Below are 19,042 nucleotides of genomic sequence, written 5' to 3'. Positions count from 1 at the left end.
TGGAATCCCTGGGCAGTGGCCCAGTAGACGTCCACTGTTGGTGTGGTGATTTCGAGCATGGGAACAGGATTCTTCTGCATCGTGTTACAGTGTTACATGGCAGAACAGATGCACCAACACCAGCCTCTCCCCTGCAGGATGGCTAGGTAATTACCTGGCACATCTCATAGTGTTCCATCTTCTCCAGCGTCTGCGCATGTCTCCATGCAAGAGCCCCTGCATCTTCCTTCCTGGGTAGCTGTTTTCCATGTGCTTCTACTAAGCGTTCTCCTTGGAATCCCTCAGCCCTTTCATCAGAAAGCACCTGTCAGTCCCACATCACCCCCTTCCCTGGGTATATTTCCACTTTTAAAAGATGTGGTTGTCAGAGTCAGTTGCTGTTTAAAATCTAAATCAAAAGACGCTTTCCTTCCAGAGCCTCCATGGTTGTTCCTCCTGATTTGGTTTGTTTTAATTATGTTCAGTTCTGGTCACAAATTGTTGAAACTGAGCTCTGTGAGCAAATAATCCTCATGTCAGCCAGGTCCAATTAATTTTTTTCAAATTTCATGACACCATCTTGCATGTTTCATTAAAATTCAGATCTTTTTGTGTACTGATAACTGCATTGTGTAACTTGGTCAAAGGTAAATCAAATTCATCCACCACATTTTTCTGGAGGGCACTTTTGGGAACTCTCCCAGGTGACCTGGTCCTCCCATTGTGAGAAGCATAGGCAGCATGGCCTTTTGAAGCAGAGTGGGAAACCCCCAAACTCAACCCAAAACTTTCCTAACATGGTGCTGTGGGAATGATGTGGCCTGACTCTTGGACCCTGGGAGGTGTCTGAGGACAACCTTCCAATACTGCCCCTTTCCACCCTGTCCTGCCTTAGTAAGTAATGTGCTTGAGAACTTGGCAGAACTTTGGTGTCATTCTGAACGCCTGCACCTTTGGACAGGCCTATTAATGGGGAAGGTGTCAGACCCTGGGCTGAATGTAGAGTTTGAAACTTTTTCTTAACAGTTTTGAAAACTCCTCCTCCTTCTGTGTTTTAATCTTTCAATGGGTCTTCTTATTCTTAGAAGAGAATTCAGACTTCTCTCCATAACCCCTCAGTTCAGCATGATTTGCTCCTACTTTATCTCCAGGTTTATCCCACACCAGTCTTCCCCTTGCAGATGACCCTCCAATCCCACCAGCCTCCTCGAAATTCCTGGAGCTTAGAAATTCCGTTTCTTTCCCAACTCAGGACCTTTGCATATGCTGCTTATTTCTGTAACACACTTCCCTTGCTATTGCCATAGTGGACTCCTTGCCATCTTTTAGGCTCAGCCTAAATATCATATTCTCAGTGAGGCTGTCACCTAGCCTAAAGTCAGTCGCCCCTCTGTACTCTCGCAGATCTCAGCAATAGATTATTTTCTTCATAGTACAAATCACTACCTGCAAGAAATTAACTTACCCCCTTTTTGTCTGTGGCTTATGCTAGAACAGAAACTTCAGGAGGACAGGGAGTGTTTCTACTCTACCATGCGATCCAGCACTTAACAAAGTGCCTAATATATTGGTGATGCTTAATAAATGCTTTTTAAACAAATGAATGAAGGATATTGATTTCTGTTCTTGCTTTCCTCTTTCTCCCAACGATGAGGTATGGGGGATTCAGAACCTTGAGTAGTTGTATTATTCGATGTTCACGCGCATTCTGGCATCTCTGAAGCAGGGGAGACTGGTGACCAAGGCCCTCCTTCCTGAAGTCCTATTTTCCCTGACCTCCCAAGGTCTACTCCACTGGTTTCCTTCCACCTGGTTGCTTTGGCTTTGGCTTCTCTTCCTCATGTCTTGTTCCCCCAGTTTTATATTCAGTCCTCTTATTTCCCCCCTTGCGCAGGTGACCTCAGCCACAAAGGACTTTAGCTGCCCCCTCTCTTCAGATAACTCTGATGTCTGTGTGTCTAGCTCTGAGCTACCCTTTCCAACCCTCTGTCCTCCCTGCTAACAGATGACCCTCTAGGTTTTCATTTCCTACTGAACGGAGTCCAAATTCTTTACTCTGGCATCTAAGGCACTTCCTGCTGTGTCCACCCATAACTAGAACTTTCTAAAAGCTACTACAGTGGGGCCTTGACTTACGAGTGTCCCAACTAATGAGTTTTTTGAGATACCAGCTGTCTCTTGGCCGATTTTTTGCTTTGAGTTGACAGAGTAATTTGAGTTAACAAGCTCCTTAACGAGCTCCTTAACAAGCTCGGTCTCCGAACGAATTAAACTCGTAAGTCAAGGCCCCACTGTATTTGCTGGTCTATGAAAACATCTCTTGCTTCCTCTCCTGAGCCATTCTTTTTGTTATCCTCGGCCTGGAATGCATTTTCCTTCTGTCTTTGCCTCTCTCGGGCCCAGCTCAAAGTCTGCCTCTCTCGTGAGGCTTTCTCTGGTTTCCTTCTCCCTGTCTTCTGTTTCAGTTACGACTTAGTGTATAGTTTGCATACCATTTGGAGATGCCTCTTCCTAGGCTGTAGGCTCTGTCAAGGCAAACACCAGGTTTATTCATACTCATTTCCTCTGAAAATAATAGCATGTTCCCTTCAACACAGCTGATGCTTGGCACACACTTGTTGAGTGGATAATGGAATGAGGCATCTGAGAGCACTGTGCCAAGAGAGTATAGGCCTCTGATTTAAATTTGGCAGAAAGAGATTCAATTGGCTGGAGTGGACCCTTCATTAAATTCAAGTCAAGAAGAAAATGATGGGAAATTTACTCCATGATAGGAAGGACAACTTTTAAAAAGCTACTGTTTCTTGAGCACTTAGTATGTGCCAGACCTATGCTAAAAGCATAAAAATGTAATCTTATTTAATTATCATTTACTCATTGATAATTATGTGATGTAATAAATAATAATTGAGCACCTACTCTGTGCTAGGCACTGTTTTAAGTACTGAGGGTACAAAATAGACCTTTTCATTTTCAGGGGTGGGTATCCTCAAAACAAGCTATTAGTGGCTCTATTTTATGGATGAGAACACTGTGTCTTAAATAGGTTGACTAACTTCTCCAAGGTAGCTGATAAACAGTGGGATCGGATATAGAGTCCAGTCAGTGATGCTTAGGTCTGTTCTCTTAGCCACCAAGTTATGTAGCATGGTATCTACATAAGAGGGTCTTTGGTTAATATAAAATTAAAGTAAATATATTATGTAGACTTATGCTCCTCAATTTCAGACTGGCAGCATCAGCATCTCCTGAGAGCTTGTTAAAATTGCAAATTCTTAGTCTCTATCCTACAACCATTGAATTAAAGTCTCTGGGAATCAGGCTCAGGAATCTGTGTTTTCACAATTCCCACATTATTCTTATGTGTGTTAAAGTTTGATAAGCACTGGTATAGACCATACTTTATATGATCGACTTATTAAAAAAGGCTTTTTGTTTATTTTCCTTAATTTTAACTACAGTTGAGGTTTCCATGTGCTCTTAGTTTTTATTATACACAGCTGTAGTGCGATCATCAGTCACCTTGTTCCTGTTAGGGTTCTATTAGAGTGGTTCAGCTCTAATAGAAAAGGAGCCTTACAAAGAAAGAGGTTGAGAACAATGAAGGAGCCAGTTGGTTGGGATGCTCCCCTTGATTTAAAAGCTATTAACACTGGGACCAGGCCTGGTGTGGCTCAGTGGTTGAGCATCGACCTAGGAACCAGGAAGTCACCATTTCAATTCCTGGTCAGGGCATATGCCTGGGTTGTGGTCTCAATACCCAGTGGGGGCGTGTAGGAGGCAGCTAGTCAATGATTCTCTCTCATCATTGGTGTTTCTCTCTCTCTCTCTCCCTTTCCATTCTCCCTTTCCAAAGCTCTGCCAAGTTCTCCCTTTCCATAGGGCAGCCAGGAAAGGTGACCCTGCAAATCAAACACAGCCTGCTGGAAGAGGGAGAGGGGGTCATCTCAGGGAAGAAAAGTAAAACAACCAGCAAAACTGATGTGCTAGAAGGAGCCACAAAGTGTTTTCTGGTCCCATTTTTGCCTCCTGTGGGCTTTAGACAAGTCACTTTCCTCTCTGATCTTATTTCCTCTCTGATCCTCTCAATATTATTCTTTAGTAGTATCTTGTCATTTGGTACCATATATCTCTCTCTCCCTTTCCAATCAATAAAAATAAATGAAAATTAAAAAATAAAAGCTGTTAACACTTGGGACTCAAGTAGGGTGTGGTGAATATTCTTGGCTCCCTCACCTGGTGGAAAATGAGCAGCCTATTCCCTCCCCTCGCCCACCTCCCACCCCCTGCAGTAAGGAGATGGGACTCTGAGTGGGTCTGTTGTGGCTGATTAGCTGGTAAATGGAGTTACCCAATTTCTCTGCAGTGGGGCCAGTGGGAAGAATTTCTTTGCTGAAATCATGCTGCCTCTAACACACCCTCAACCTGAGCACGGGGGCTAAGAGGGAGGCTGTGAGATGGTGGCGCCTAAAGTAGGTGTTGAATATTTCAGCAAGCTGTCAACTTCAATGTATTCCGGCTGCATCTATCTTTGAAATCAGGGTGCTCTGGGGTTTCCAGCCAGCCAGTTGCCTAGTAACATGCATGAAACACCGAGGACTAGCCACTTGAAAGTTTATTTTTGTCCTGAGTTAGTTGCTGAAGATTGAATGTGGTCTGGTAGCCAGAGTAATATATCATTTTTATTCATGAGCTGGGGAAATGAGCGTACTTACAGGGAAATCAGCGTCGTCCCATTGAACGCATGACTTCGTATTTCTTCAAACCCATTTCCATACAGTTTGCTGAAGAGGGAAGAGAGAGGTTTTAGGATAGAAAGAAACGGTTTGGAATCACACATCCTTCCTCTGTGATGTTTACTGCTAAGATAATTATTGGCATTCACATGTCTTAGCTGTGTTTCACTAACATTTTAGATTCTAAGGTTCTGGTAAAATGAAGTTTTGTGGGTTTTTTTGCTCCAGTTTGCCTCTACCTCCACCATTACAATCTTCACCACCACCAGTTTTAAATGTTTATTAAGTATCAGATACTTAGCCAGCCATTGTATGTATAGCATATGATTTCATCTTCATCGTCATTTCCATTATCCTGATGTGAAACCTAAGCCTCGTGCTGTTGTGCAGCTTGCAGAAGATCAAAGAAAGCAGTGGCAGAAGTGGGATTTGAGGCCAGACCTGTCTGACTAACACTCAAGTCTTGCCTGCGGTTGTGCAGGCCTGTGTGTGCACCTGGGCTTTCTGGGTTGCTGAAAGTTAAGGGCAGAGGAAGACTCCCGTACTGAGTGAGCTATCCCTTTTCTTGGACGAGTGTAAGTTTTGGTACCATATCTGGCTCCACAACCAAGAAGATTTCAATGTCTGTAAACAGTTCTTTAAGACTCATTATTGGATAATGAAATCAATATAGTTGGGTGCAATCAGCATTTAAAAAATAAAATAGAAGTGATTAGAACAGAATGGATGCAATTAGGGTAGTGTTGTTTATGAAATTTTGTTCCATAATTTCTGTATGTTATATACATATAAATACACGTACACACACACGCACACGTACATACATGTCTGTCCAGAATAAGACACCGGAGGCTTTTTAGAACACAGATCAATGCTGGGGAATGCTGGAGTCAGAAGGAAACTTGAAAAGAATCAAGTGGCACCCCTTCATTTAGCAAAGAAGGAAATAAGATCAGAGAGGGAAGTGGCTTGTCTAAAGCCCACAGGAGGCAAAAATGGGACCAGAAAACACTTTGTGGCTCCTTCTAGCACATCAGTTTTGCTGGTTGTTTTACTTTTCTTCCCTGAGATGACCCCCTCTCCCTCTAGCAGCAGGCTATGTTTGATTTGCAGGGTCACCTTTCCTGGCTGCCCTATTTAACTACCATCCTCCCCTCCTCCAGCATCTCAGCATTCCCTATCCCCCTTCTCTGATTTGTTTTTCCTCTGTTGCTTTACCACCGTCTGACCCACAGTTATGTTATACTTGTTCATTATCTACGCCCCCCTCCCCCCGCCCGCCCCCAGCAGAATATAAACTCTTCTGCTCTCTGAAGAATCCTCTGCATCTAGAACAGTGGCTGGCACCTGGGATGAATACAGCAAGTATATGTTAAGTGAATTGGATGAACAAGTGGGTCTATGGAAGATGAATTTCTTACTACAAATCATAGTCCAATGAGCTTAAGTAGAAATATTGGTGTAAGTTCTTCATGAGCAATGATGGAAGACTCAGGTGAGAAAGGGCTGTGGTAAAACATAAAATTAAACTCCTGTGTCTGGCAGGGTCCTATCTTCCCTCTACAGGGCTGCTGCAGCTGCACAGCCATGACAGGAACATGAGGGATGTGATGTGAGCAAGAGTTGAGACATATTCTCCACCTACTCTTGCCCCACGTGCCTGTCACCTGAAAGCACTTTTATCTTGGTATATGTATATGTATATATATATGTATATGTATATGTATGTAGTGTTTGTGTGCAATATGTATGTATTTTTTTGTGTGTGTGGTTTCTATCAGCCCCCAGCACACCTGACACAAATCAGCATATAAATAAATAGAAGTGGGACTCACGTTGAAGCATAATATTTGAACACTGAAATTCAGAAAATACAGTGGTTATGAAATAATTCGTAAAGTCTTCTTATTAGATTGAGTTCAAAGAGAACAGGGGAGGATACGAATTCATTCCACAAAACCCTCAGGCCTCTCATGCTGTCTGTTATCTAGCAGGGGCTCGGTCATCAGGCTGGGTCGAGCAGAGGCCCTGTCCCACCGCAGCCTCCCTGGCTTCCCCTGCTCTCCTGTGCTTCCTTCCTTCTGGGAGTCTTTTGAGTTTAAGGCTGCATGTGCTAGCTTTTAACCATATTCTGTAATCCATTACTGGATGCCATTTTTTCATTAATTTTCCCTCTCCATTTGAATTGTAGAATCTGAGGGGATAGGAGCTTGGTTTATATCTGTTGTCTTGTAAAATCAAAAACAACCTTTTTGCCCCCTTAGCACTTAGGCCCACTGGATTTTTTTAAAGTTTTACACTTAGAATATTATTCTTTAGTAGTATCTTGTCATTTGGCAGTATCTTGTTATTTATAGCAGTTTCTATTAGATGAATGAATCCTACCTGTCTTTTCTCTAAACTTTTTTGAAATTGAAGTGTTTATCAAAGCATTCTCTTCCATCCACTGAATCAGAATCACGTATGGAATCAGACTCTGGTAGTGGCACCCAGGAGCATGTGCTTTTATAGCAAGCTCTCCCAGTGAGCCCGGGCATGCCACTTTGGGACCCATTGCCCTAGGGCAGTGGTCGGCAAACTCATTAGTCAACAGAGCCAAATATCAACAGTACAACAATTGAAATTTCTTTTGAGAGCCAAATTTTTTAAACTTAAAGTATATAGGTAGGTACATTGTTATTAACTTAATTAGGGTACTTCTAAGGCTTAGGAAGAGCCACACTCAAGGGGCCAAAGAACCGCATGTGGCTCGCGAGCCGCAGTTTGCTGACCACGGCCCTAGGGCATGTCATAGGATCATACAGTTCTCATCATTTCCATAGTGCACACCAGATGGTCTGTTGGTCAGAATTGAGTCCAGAGTCTAGTCCCCTTATTGATTTCTTTGCCTTGTATGTGATGAAGCTACATGTGTAGTGGATCAAGAAGAAGTAGCCCCTACTTTGATTTTGGCAAAGCAAAGCTGCCAGCAGTTGTCTGGATGCCATTCCCCATCACTGCTAGGTGCTGGCTTGATGATCCTAGTTTTGATACATATTGGGATTTTGTTTTTTTTGGTGGGGCTTATAATGCTCTAAGTTAAGTCTGCAAGCCCTGAGCCCAACTGACTGGGCTTGAATCCAAGTCTACTGCTTATGAGCTGAATTACTTTGGGCAAGTTACTTAACCTCTCTGTGTCTCAATTTCCTAATCTGAAAATAGAGGTGATAATAATAGTATTGATCTCAAAGGCTATTGTGAGGATTAAAAGAGTAAACATATTAAACACTTAGAAATGAGTGTTTATTGGAACACAGTAAATACTTAATGTGTTGTTCCTATCATTCATATATTCAACAGTGGCCTCCAGCTCTCCTACCAGAACTGAAGGGAAGGGTCTTCCTTTCCATGTGCTGGTCAGAATTTTCATGAAATGCAGCCACTGTTTAAATGAACTCCACTGGGGTAGAGGCCTCTCTGTTCCTGGGTGGAGCAGGTCAGTTCAGTGGCCTAGGCTGCCCCAAATGTCCTCACTCTCTGAAAGCCCTCAACTACCTTTCGCCTGTGTTGGCATCATTGACATTTTTGCAATTGGACATTTTTCATGTCTTTTTTTGAATAGCCTGGGTCCTGCTTGTGCCAATATTGCAAAGAACATGGCTCATTGTTTCCTTTTCAACTGCTGCTCTTTGTCTCTGTTCTTACCAGACTCACACAATAGAATGCACTGCATTGTTTTGATTAAAGGACTGGCTTCCTTACTCTGGAGAAATTACAAATGCGAGTGGGAGACCTCATGTTGTCAGGCCTGCACAATGCTTTGTGCCCATTCAAACATCTGGAGAGTCACTTCAGATAACTTTTTTCCAAAACATCATGGTGTCAGAATTAAATGAGAAAGGCTTCCTTTGCCTTGAGGATGCTGTCACAGGCTGGGAAATGAATTTTCCTCCTCCTCTCCCCTATTATGATAGCTGCACCTTACTTTAAAGCATTGTCTAGGTTCTCTATTCAAATGTCAGTACTTGTGATCAAACAGAGAGAATAGTACCTTTTTATTCGAAATAAGACTCAGACTTTAGAACTTAACCACAGATGACACTTTAATTCTGAATGCTGCCTTATAGCAAACTCCAGATATTCCTTGGACTGTAAAATCATTTCTTAGGTTATATTAATGTTATACTACAGTTCCCTCTTGGATCATGTACTCACCTAGTTTTGGATGATTTCAAAGAAGAAAGCTTAACTTATGTTTACAGACTCTCAGGGACTCAAAAGACCCAGTTGCTGAAGGGCAAAACATACTATTTTAGAATATATGTCCTAGGACGGTATATCTATCAACAAATTTTTATCAAACAACTATACAAACACCATCTCAAAGAATAGGGATCCTAAGTTTGCTACTGTCTTCTCCATGTGCTAATTCGCTGAAGTCCTTTTATATAGGAATAATTCCTCATGCATAAAGACACTTGTGTGCTGGATTCCCTGGCAGTGGTTGTAGGGATAATTATCACTGGTCTCTACTGTCTGCTGCCAGGACCCTAGTTTTGAATGTTCATCAGAACTCCCCCATTCATGTGGGGCTCACAGACTCTATGGCATGGGGTCCCTCTCTCTGATTTGGTCATGCCTCCTGCCTTACAGCAGACCTGGAGTTCTATTTTTATATATAAATATGTTTTTATTGATTCCAGAGAGAAGGGAGAAGGAGAGAGGGATAGAAGCATCAATGATGAGAGAGAATCATTGATTGGCTGCCTCCTGCATGCCCCCTACTGGGGATTGAGCCCACAACCTGAGCATGTACCCTGACTGGGAATCAAACTGTGACCTCCTGCAAGGGTCTACACCAGCCGTGGGCAAACTACGGCCCGCGGGCCGTATCCGGCCCGTTTGAAATGAATAAAACTATTGAAAAAAAAGACCGTACCCTTTTATGTAATGATGTTTACTTTGAATTTATATTAGTTCACACAAACACTCCATCCATGCTTTTGTTCCAGCCCTCCGGTCCAGTTTAAGAACCCATTGTGGCCCTCGAGTCAAAAAGTTTGCCCACCCCTGGTTTACACTCAATCACTGAACCATGCTGGCCAGGCAGCACTAGCGTTCTTATGTTTCCTCACATCTCACCAAGTTCATGTCAACTTACATGACTTTATCATATGTAACAAAAAAAGGTGATAGGCATCCAAAAATGATAACAACAATGGATTATAATATAGTGAATAAAATGCTTTTAAAATCCACACTCCACGGTGATACTTAAAAAGAAAGAATGAGAGAGAGAGAGAGAGAGAGAGAGAGAGAGAGAGAGAGAGAGAGAAGGAAAGGGAGAAAAAGGAACCCTCTTTATTTTTTTTAACAGAAGAGTGCTGACTAACAAATGTAGAGGAATGGTAGACTTTCCTATGTATTAACTGAATAATCAACAGATGCTGAAACCATTGGACAAAGGTTGTTGGCTACAGGATAGTCACACAAACTCAAATTATCCCACCATGATTTAGTTATTAATGACAAAGGGAAATATGCACCCTTACAATGAAGAGATCAGTCACTACCTTAACCGAATGGCTAAGGAGTGGGACAGTGGGACGTGCTGTTCCTCCTGGTTTGCATTGGGAGAGACATAACGTCTCTTTTGTTGTGTTCTTGCAGAAACATTGACCTGAATCTAGTTATGACAGTATAGACAAATGAATCCAGACATTGTCATCCAGAACAGAGGAAGGAAGAGGGGCAGTTTTTTTGCAGGATGGGGTGGCAGGTGATGTTGGGAGGACTAGGGACATAATAGCAAAAATGCAATGCATACACTTTGATTAGATTCCAAGTTTAAAAAATCTATAAACATATTTTCATTTGAATATGGATTATAGGTTGGATACTGCCATTAAACTCATGTTGATTTTCTTAGTTGTAGTTATGTGGAATTTCCCTATTTTGGGGAGATATGTGCTGAAGTATTTAGATATGAGGTGTCATGATGTCTATAAACTTTTTTGGATGGTTTGGCCAAAGGGAACTGTATTGTATATAGTTACATATATAGAAATGGAGTAGGCATGGCGAGCTGGAAATAGTAGCTGAATCTAGGTAAGGTATATAGGGAGTTCATAGTACTATCTGTTCCACTTGTCAGTGGGGAGACAGAGAGAGTGACTCCAATTACCAGTTTAAAATTTCAAAATAAAAATATTTAAAATGAGATGATGCAACAGTGTTTTAAGGGTGGTCTAAACAACTAGCTTGCTGAATGTTAGTTTTTAATTGTGACAGTGCTGTGCAGACAATACAGTGTGACTGGCTTTATACAAGGGGGTATTAATAATCCCATTGGAAAGACAGAGACAGAGTTACGTTGAGGTGGTGTGACTTGACTAAGGCTGGTTACATGCAGAGCCAGGACTAGAACACAGGCTTTCTAATTCAGTGCCAAGCAGTCTGTGGCTTGTCACAGGTGCAACCTGAAATCTTGTCATTCTTTGCCAGGCATCTTTTCTCTGAATTAGTCTTAGAGAATTAGTTGCTGTGACCTTTCCTTCTCTTTGTGGAGTTCTGATATGAATCAAGATTGTCACATTTTTGAGACTTGCACGACCAGTGATCTAGAATATTTTCTAGAGGTGGTGAAGCCAAATCCTGCTTACCTAGGGGGGGACATTTCAAAGTGGCATCTGAAGGAGATTTAATGGAAAGCCAAAGGGCCGTAAAGGCACATAAAAGTATAATGCATGGCTTTAGCATTAGCCCCACTGAGCTTCTCCAGCATCAAGTGAAGTGTTTTGTTTTTATTAAATGAGCTCACAGTTGGTACAGATTTAGGTGGGGGAGGCAGGAAGGTTTCCATGAAAAGCAAATTCTCAAAAAATACTCATGAAGAGAGAGGGCTTACTTTCATTATTTTCTAACTAGAGAGCTGAACTCTATAGTTGAGAAAATCCAGGCTTTCCTTTTTAAGTAATACCCTTTTCCAAGGGGGTGCTCCACAGGATCCTCCACTTACAGTAGGGCCCATTCAGCCGAGGTCAAGTGCCAAACAAATAACTAATCTCTCCCCTTCCAGACACGGGGGATGGAGCACATTGCCCCCACGGGCTCTCTGGGAGAAATGGATCCACAATCCTCATTAACTTCAGAAGTGGGGCAATTACACCCTGCTGGTAGGCACTATTCATCTTAAAATCAGTACTAACACAAATTAATAGTCCACAAATAATACCATGTAGCTGTTGTGTACACATGCTGAAATATGTGTGAAAAGGAATCTTTGGTTTTGTTACTTTGGTGGGGAGGTCTGGTCTTGTGAGCTTGTAGAACCCCATGAATTATTATTTTCTTCTGCTCTTTCATTCCTGTTCATTCCACTCCCATCATTGTACATTTACCTGAGAGGAGTATCTGTTGGTTCCTGATTATTTTTAGATTTAGGTCAAAATCAAAGGGAGTCTTGGCTATTTATGATCTTTGAATAAAGGCAACTTATTTGAGTGGTTTCTTCTTACTACTTTTATTTAGTTACTTCTAAGCCTCTAGCCCCTTATCCCAGCATTCAGGACCCTCTGCAATCAAATGTTTCTTCCATTCCTTTTTATGTAAACATATTGATCTAAACCTCTTTCCCATCCCTTAAGCAGGATGTTCACTCCCAGTGAGTATCCCTCATCCTATTTTCCTCCTCCCACAGCCTTGTGTTTGCACATGCTGCCTTTCACTTGGATTCCTTGTTCCCCTACTCTCAGTATGTGGTACAACATAATGATGAAGCCCATGACTCTAAGACAGACTGTTGGTTGTATACCTTGACCTTGGGTAAATTACTTAATCTCTAAAAATGAGAGTGATAATCCCTACCTCAAAGGGTTGCTGTGCAACTTACTAGTAAATGGGTATTTAAAAATACGTACTCAAAAATTGTGCAGGCTTTTAATAGGTGCTATATAAATATTACAAATGTTGCTTCTATGAGGTCTGACTCAAGTCTCAGCTCTGCCCTGAAGCCTCTTTTGATTTCTCCAGCCTGGTAAAATCTTGGAGGATTTCTCCAAGACTTTTCATTTCTGTGTACTACACACTCTCACAGTGGCTATCTACTGGCTTGTATTCTTTTTATTATTTCATGGTTTTTCCCCATTGAGATTATGAGCTACTGGAGTACATGGATCTTATATATATCTTTTGTGTTCTCAATAAAGACACCAGAAGACCCTCAATTCTAATCATGCAGTACCCCTCCACTCATTGTTTGTTCTGAAATACCCTGTTTCTGACAGGGATATGATGGATGAATAGTTCCAGATCCACATGTAACAGAGAAACACTTTATAAACAGCTGGAAGAGCTGTGGTATTTGAGAGAAGTGGAGGGGTAAAAAGATTGTAGAGCGGTTTTCCCAGTAACTACAGACTTCCTCCTGGTGTTCAAGAGTTACAAGTAAAGAATTTTACTTATCTTGAAACCTTTTTTGTTGTTGTTGCTCTGTATTCTTTTGATTGCACTAATGAGCTGGGACTACATTAGCCAAAATTTCATAACATAATTATATGTGTTGGTTTATGGATTATGCCTACACAAAGTAAAAAATACTATACAAATGCAGTGTACCATTGATGCCAATTTTTAGAATCCACTGATATACAAGAATCCCCTGAGATGCCTCTCCTCGTGCTTTACAACTACTTCATTTCAGGGTCATCCAGTCCATGCTCTCTCTCTCTCTCTTTCTTTGAGGGTGAGCTCACTTATTACCTCAATATGATCCTGCCATGGACTATAACCAAAGCAGAAAGAGAGAGAGGAATATGGATGTGTGGAGTAGAATTGAATATTCACTGGGCATTGAATATAAATTAGACATGGTGTCCAGGATGCAGCTTCTGAATGGTAGGTCAAAGGAAGGTGCCCCATGTGACAATGGCAGGGATCCAGCGTGAAGGAAACCTGGCAGGTGTACAGTGAAGAGAGTGACTTGTGTTATTTTAGTACAATACTCACTTGAACTCAATTGTGCATGTGAATCACTTGGGATCTTGTGAAAATGTATATTCTGAGTCAGTAGGTTTGCGATGGCCCTAAAAGTTTGCATTTCTAATCAGTTTTTGGAAGATACTGTAGATGCTGGCCCATGGACTATGCTTTGAATAGCAAGACATTAGGAAAGAGCCTGAAAGGGATAGAGCCTTTGAGCCTGGTAGCCTGATGAGTGATGATCAAATAAGAAGACGTTATTTTCAGATTTAATATTAAGGGATTTAGGGAATTGGGCATTGATGGTGTTGCTTCAGAAACAAAAGTCACCCAAGGGGACAGTGAAAAATCAGAGAGAAAGAGAGAGAGAGGGAGAGAGAGAGAAAGAGAAAGAGAGGAAGAGAGAGAGAAGAGAGAGAGAAGAGAGAGAGAGAGAGAGAGAGAGAGAGAGAGAGAGAGAGAGAGAGAGAGAGAGAAAGAGAGAGAGAAAGATGGTCCATTGATCAAATACTCTACCTACTTGGAGAGTATCCTTCCAAACTCTTCTCAGATGAAACTTGAAATTTCTGTGCTCTCTTTTAAACACTCCAGGCTGTCTCTTTGCAGCTGCAAAGCATTCCACTGATGAATGAACAACTTCATCAGTTGGAAATTTTTTCACTATAAATCCTCAGGGTCCATTTGATTAATTTTAAACTGACGGGGTTGGCTGGTTGTGATGTGAACATATGACCCAGATTTGATGCCACACAATTCCTCTCAACTTTGGCATTTTAGATCCAAAAGAATGTCACCAGCAAGTGAGGGGCAAGATATAAGACAAGAAAGAGATCACCTTAAACTAGAAATGAGAATAGCAGGAGGCTGTATGGAAGAACATGAACCTGGGAGTTACTCACAGTGTTATGGATTCGTTATTCATCCCTTGAAAAGCATTTCCTGGTATGGTGGTTATGTGTAAGTTATCACAAATTTCCCTTGAGGAATGAAATGAGAAATATTTACTTTCCAAATTTTAGCTGCAAATAGGAAACTGTTATGCATAGCAATCAGCCTGGTACTTACAGAATGAAATTAAATTCAGAGGAGAAGATCTTCGTAACATCTGGAAGCTTTTGAATGCCAGTGTTACAAATGCTCCTGTGATTTGGGGCAAGGTGGGGATGTGGGCAGAGAGTGAGCAAAAGGGAGTGTTATTATGGCATAAAGATAAAAAACAGTAGAAAGGCATTTTGCAAATACTATTTTCACATTAAATTTAAAAATATTGTGTTTGGCTTTACCAGTCACACTTTCAGATGTCAAAGACTGTGAGACTTTAAAAGCCCCTAACCCTATGGGAGAAGGTGCTCTAATGATTTCTATTTTGAGATCTAGGGGCTGGGACCAAACTTTCAGGTGTTTTTCATTTATGTTTATTTTTCATTGCATTCCAGTTTCCTTTTGCTAATTAGTTTAGACCATGCTCTTCATAGTTCTAGAAAGCAGCTCTCTATTGTAGACAGGTTTTAACTAAGACTCTTCAGAAAGATTAATCTCTATGTGAGCAATTCATATCCAGAAAGATTCATCTCTTTGTGAGCAATCCATATCCCTTATCACTGCAAATTTTCCTTTATTTAGCTATCTGGGATTCAGGAAAGTCTCCCTTAAATCTCACTGAAATCATTCAACATTCTCTTTGTTATTTGAGCTACTGAAGGCTCCTCCTCTTCCTTTCACTTAAACTTCAAAGAAGAGAGAGGCTTCAGTGGTGGGTTAAACTGAAGGATATTTTATTACACAAGAACGGGATTCCTTTAGAGGAGTCAAGTCATCTGGATTTCACTCAACCGAGTTTCAAGTCCCCACTCATGGACTCTGGACAACTGACATGAACTGTTTGGCACCCTGGTGACAATGAAAGGAAGCCAGGTTTCTGTTTTGGCTCTCTCTGGTTCTCTTCCTTACCTGCTACCCCAGATCACACTGAATCCTGCCCTGTCTGTGGCTGGTGACAGCAGTGCGGGCTTAGACTGCAATGTGTATGGGGGTTGACAGAATATCCCTTTTTTTTTAAAGGAGTGGTGAAAATGCTATTTAATAAAGACAGTGATTCTTGGATGAAAAGGGGCTGCAGTCATCACACTTGGCTCTGGGATTTTTATTATGTTTTTCCAAAGTGGTAAATGCTGAGATGCTTATGTGTCCTGTAGACCCCTTGAAGGTTTGGAAAAGCCGAACACCTGAGTTAGGAATCCTCCAGCATTGGCGCTGCCAAAGGAGCTACCGTAATGCCAGCAGCAGCTCCTGTCAGGGCCCCAAGCAAGACTGTACAGATGACGTTGAACACCAGAGAGAGGATGTCCCTCCTCTCTCCTCCATTTTTTAAAAAGTGGTAGGCATTGTACACTTTGCATCCTCTGGAGATTTTATGAAATTTAATTTATCAGGAAGAAGAGAGAGAGGATATCTGTGTTAAGTGATTTATTTTTCTGTGTGAATAAGTAATTGATATGTGAGAAGATCCACAGTGATAAATTTATAGATTGTATCAAATTTCAGGAATTTTGATTTTGCTGGTAAGGCAATGAATCTGCAGGGCTAGGGTGGACCTCAGCTGATAATTCTAACTAGTGGACCAATCAGACTTAATGGGACATACAAAATAATGGTTTAGATTATATGGCACAGTGCCTACCTGAAGGCAATACTTAAAATGTTTTCACTTAATGAATGAAGGAACAAATGAGATAAAGGAGATCAGTGATTCTCAACCAGGGATAGGGGTCAAATCAGAATTGCCTTTTCCACGTTCACCTGTCCTCTCTCCACATCACCACCTCACCTTAGAGATTCTGATTCACCCTTTTAAAGTGTCATGACCTCCCCCACCGCTCCCATTCCTACCACCAGCTTTGAAAATCACTGCAAAGAGGTGATGGTCTTCTCTGCTGTTTGGGACAGAGATAGTGTTGAGAACTACTTATACCACTTATAGGTGTTTGGAAGTGCCAGCATAGTGGCTGATAAGAAATGCTGATTAAATCAGAGGGCTGAAGACGGACATGAAAATAATTCTAAGTATATGGTTAAAAAAATTCTTCTCAACCTTGGAATTGTTTTGCTTTTTACCAGATCCCCATCTTCCCCTCCCCAGTTGCTTAAAAACGAAAATTCCTCACAGGTATTTTAACCGGGGGAGATTTATAAATGCTCCAGGCTCGATGTATACCAGATTTTTGGTGTTCTGGATCAGTCTGTAAAGAGAGAAGGGGAAACAGGCAGCAGTTTACTAGATGTGCATTGTTTGGAATGCATGAGACCATGGTCACCAGAGGATGCTGACTGAAAACAGCATCAACAGAATCAAGTGCTTGAGAGGCACTCCTGAGACCCCGGGGATGAAAGCAGCATGGTGAGAGCCAGTGGCTATTTCCAGGAAGCTCTGCTCTCAACATCCTGCCAAGGCAGGTGCATCATAGCTGGGAATCTGTTCTACCCCCTACCCCTGTTCCAACTCCTTCTACCCCTTTTCCCCAGGCAGCATTGATCCCTTGGCTCCTGGCCAAGTACGTCCTGCCCTACTATGGAGCCTGCACACTGGTGATGATGGGAGGATCTGCTCCCAGGAGAGATGAGCAAATTAGCTTCTCTCTCTTGTAGTAAATTGGTTCTCTTCATACTGGGCTGGCAGCCACACTGACCAATTATCCAGATGGTCACCCAGTCCGTGGAACAGCAGGGCAGAGTCCAGGAGCTTGGATTAGGGGGATTTTATGCTTATTCTGTAGATAATTTGCTGCGTGATGATGCCCAGTCTCCTAACTTCCCTGAGCTAGTGATCCCTTCTGTAATATTGAAATAATAACACGCACTCTTCCGACTTCACAGGTTGAGAGGTAGTAATAGAATATGCAGAAACAATGTACAAGGTAGAGCTTTGCAAAGTGTAAAAGTACAGCCATACATTATAGTGGTATAAGTGTCCTTCTCCCTAGTCCCACCAGTGAAATTGACCCTTTGAGAAGAGGCCTTAGTTGCCGGGTCCCATTTACTTTGGTTCCAGTAAAAGGCCAGTAAATGCCTTTGGTTTTCTTAACCCATTCAACAACCACTCGATGAAAGATTACTCTTGTATAGAGAAAATATAGAGCACTGGTTAGGTGGATGGACTCTAGGGTCAGCTTGATTTTACATCTTGGTTTTACTAATTGTATGACTTGGATATGTCACTTACAGCTCTGTCTCTTCATAGGGCAGTTTTAAAGAAAGAAATATGTAAGTTTGGTTCATAGTAAATCTTCAACCAATGTGAACAATTACTATAGTTGATGAAATCAGGAAATTGAATGATTTGTCTGAGAAGTAGCAGAACTTGGAGATGAACCCAGTTTTTTCCTGACTTCAAGTCTAGTGCTCATTCCACTTTACCTTATTTACCCACCATTGGTGCCTATTTCCATCTTTTATGTCCTTTTGATTATTTAAAGGTCAGTGACATTTTGTTGTAATTGTTTTTACAACTGAATCAAGCAAACATGGGCTATATAAAGCATTCTGTGAGTGAGATGGAAGGGAATTTTATCTCTTAAGGATCTTTTGTGGTTTGACCTTAGACCACTTATCCATCCATCCATTCATCAAACATTAATTGGGCTCCTATATGTGCCAGGTGTGGTTTAGGTGCTGGGGATACAAAGCAAAGAGAACCTGTGCAGAGCTAGCATCCTAATCTCAGGGCCTTTCTTGGGAAAAGTCCATAAACTTTCCCTTAGAGCATTTCATTTTTCTTGCTGTTGATAAATGTTGCTTTGCATCGTGAGAAGCTTTATTTACCTGAAGCTGCTCTTGTGGTTCTCAACATAAGCTGTGCTGAATCAGCATCCCTCGGGAAGTCTGTTAGAACTGCGGATTTCTAGGTCTATAGACTGTCATCTATAATTGTAATGGCCCCCCAAGAAATTTTACCTCACAGACAAGTCCAGATATACCTTTAGTACTTAAATGCTCATTACTGTGGATTTCTCATAATTGTTTGGTGAGTTATTCTCACTCCCCTGGCCACACTCATCTCCTGGGGAGATTTGTATTTTTACCTCCTCTGTACTCCAGCAGCATTTGGCCCTTGGTTGGACATGTGGCAGGTCATTATCATACTTATTAATTATTCTCTTTAGATAATTGCTAATTGGACCATTCATAGGGAGATCTTCTGGTATGGTGACACATGCACAATCTTTGAAGAAAGACAGGCTGAGGTTGAATCCCAAACCTGCCATTGTCTGAGGCACTACATTGGTCAAGTGTCCGACCTCCCTGAGGCTCCATTCCTTCCCCTGAACACAAGGGGTAGTTACTCCATTTTACAGGGTGGTTGTGAGGATTTA

General features: G+C 41.7%; 1 protein-coding gene across 1 annotated transcript in view; it reads right to left on the bottom strand.

The window, feature by feature from the left end:
• Positions 1–19,042, bottom strand: part of LHCGR (luteinizing hormone/choriogonadotropin receptor) — a 59,027-nt gene that overhangs the window by 14,329 nt on the left and 25,656 nt on the right. The window contains exons 4-7 of the mRNA XM_059660741.1: positions 16,838–16,912; positions 14,739–14,813; positions 14,573–14,650; positions 4,695–4,763 (exon numbers count right to left, since the gene is read on the bottom strand). Of these exons, the coding sequence (XP_059516724.1) occupies positions 4,695–4,763; positions 14,573–14,650; positions 14,739–14,813; positions 16,838–16,912 (297 nt within the window). The remainder of the gene's footprint in view (positions 1–4,694; positions 4,764–14,572; positions 14,651–14,738; positions 14,814–16,837; positions 16,913–19,042) is intronic.

This window comes from Myotis daubentonii, chromosome 12 (genome assembly GCF_963259705.1).
Source record: "Myotis daubentonii chromosome 12, mMyoDau2.1, whole genome shotgun sequence".
In the NCBI taxonomy this organism is placed as follows: Eukaryota; Metazoa; Chordata; class Mammalia; order Chiroptera; family Vespertilionidae; genus Myotis; species Myotis daubentonii.
This window is presented reverse-complemented; position numbering and strand designations above follow the sequence as displayed.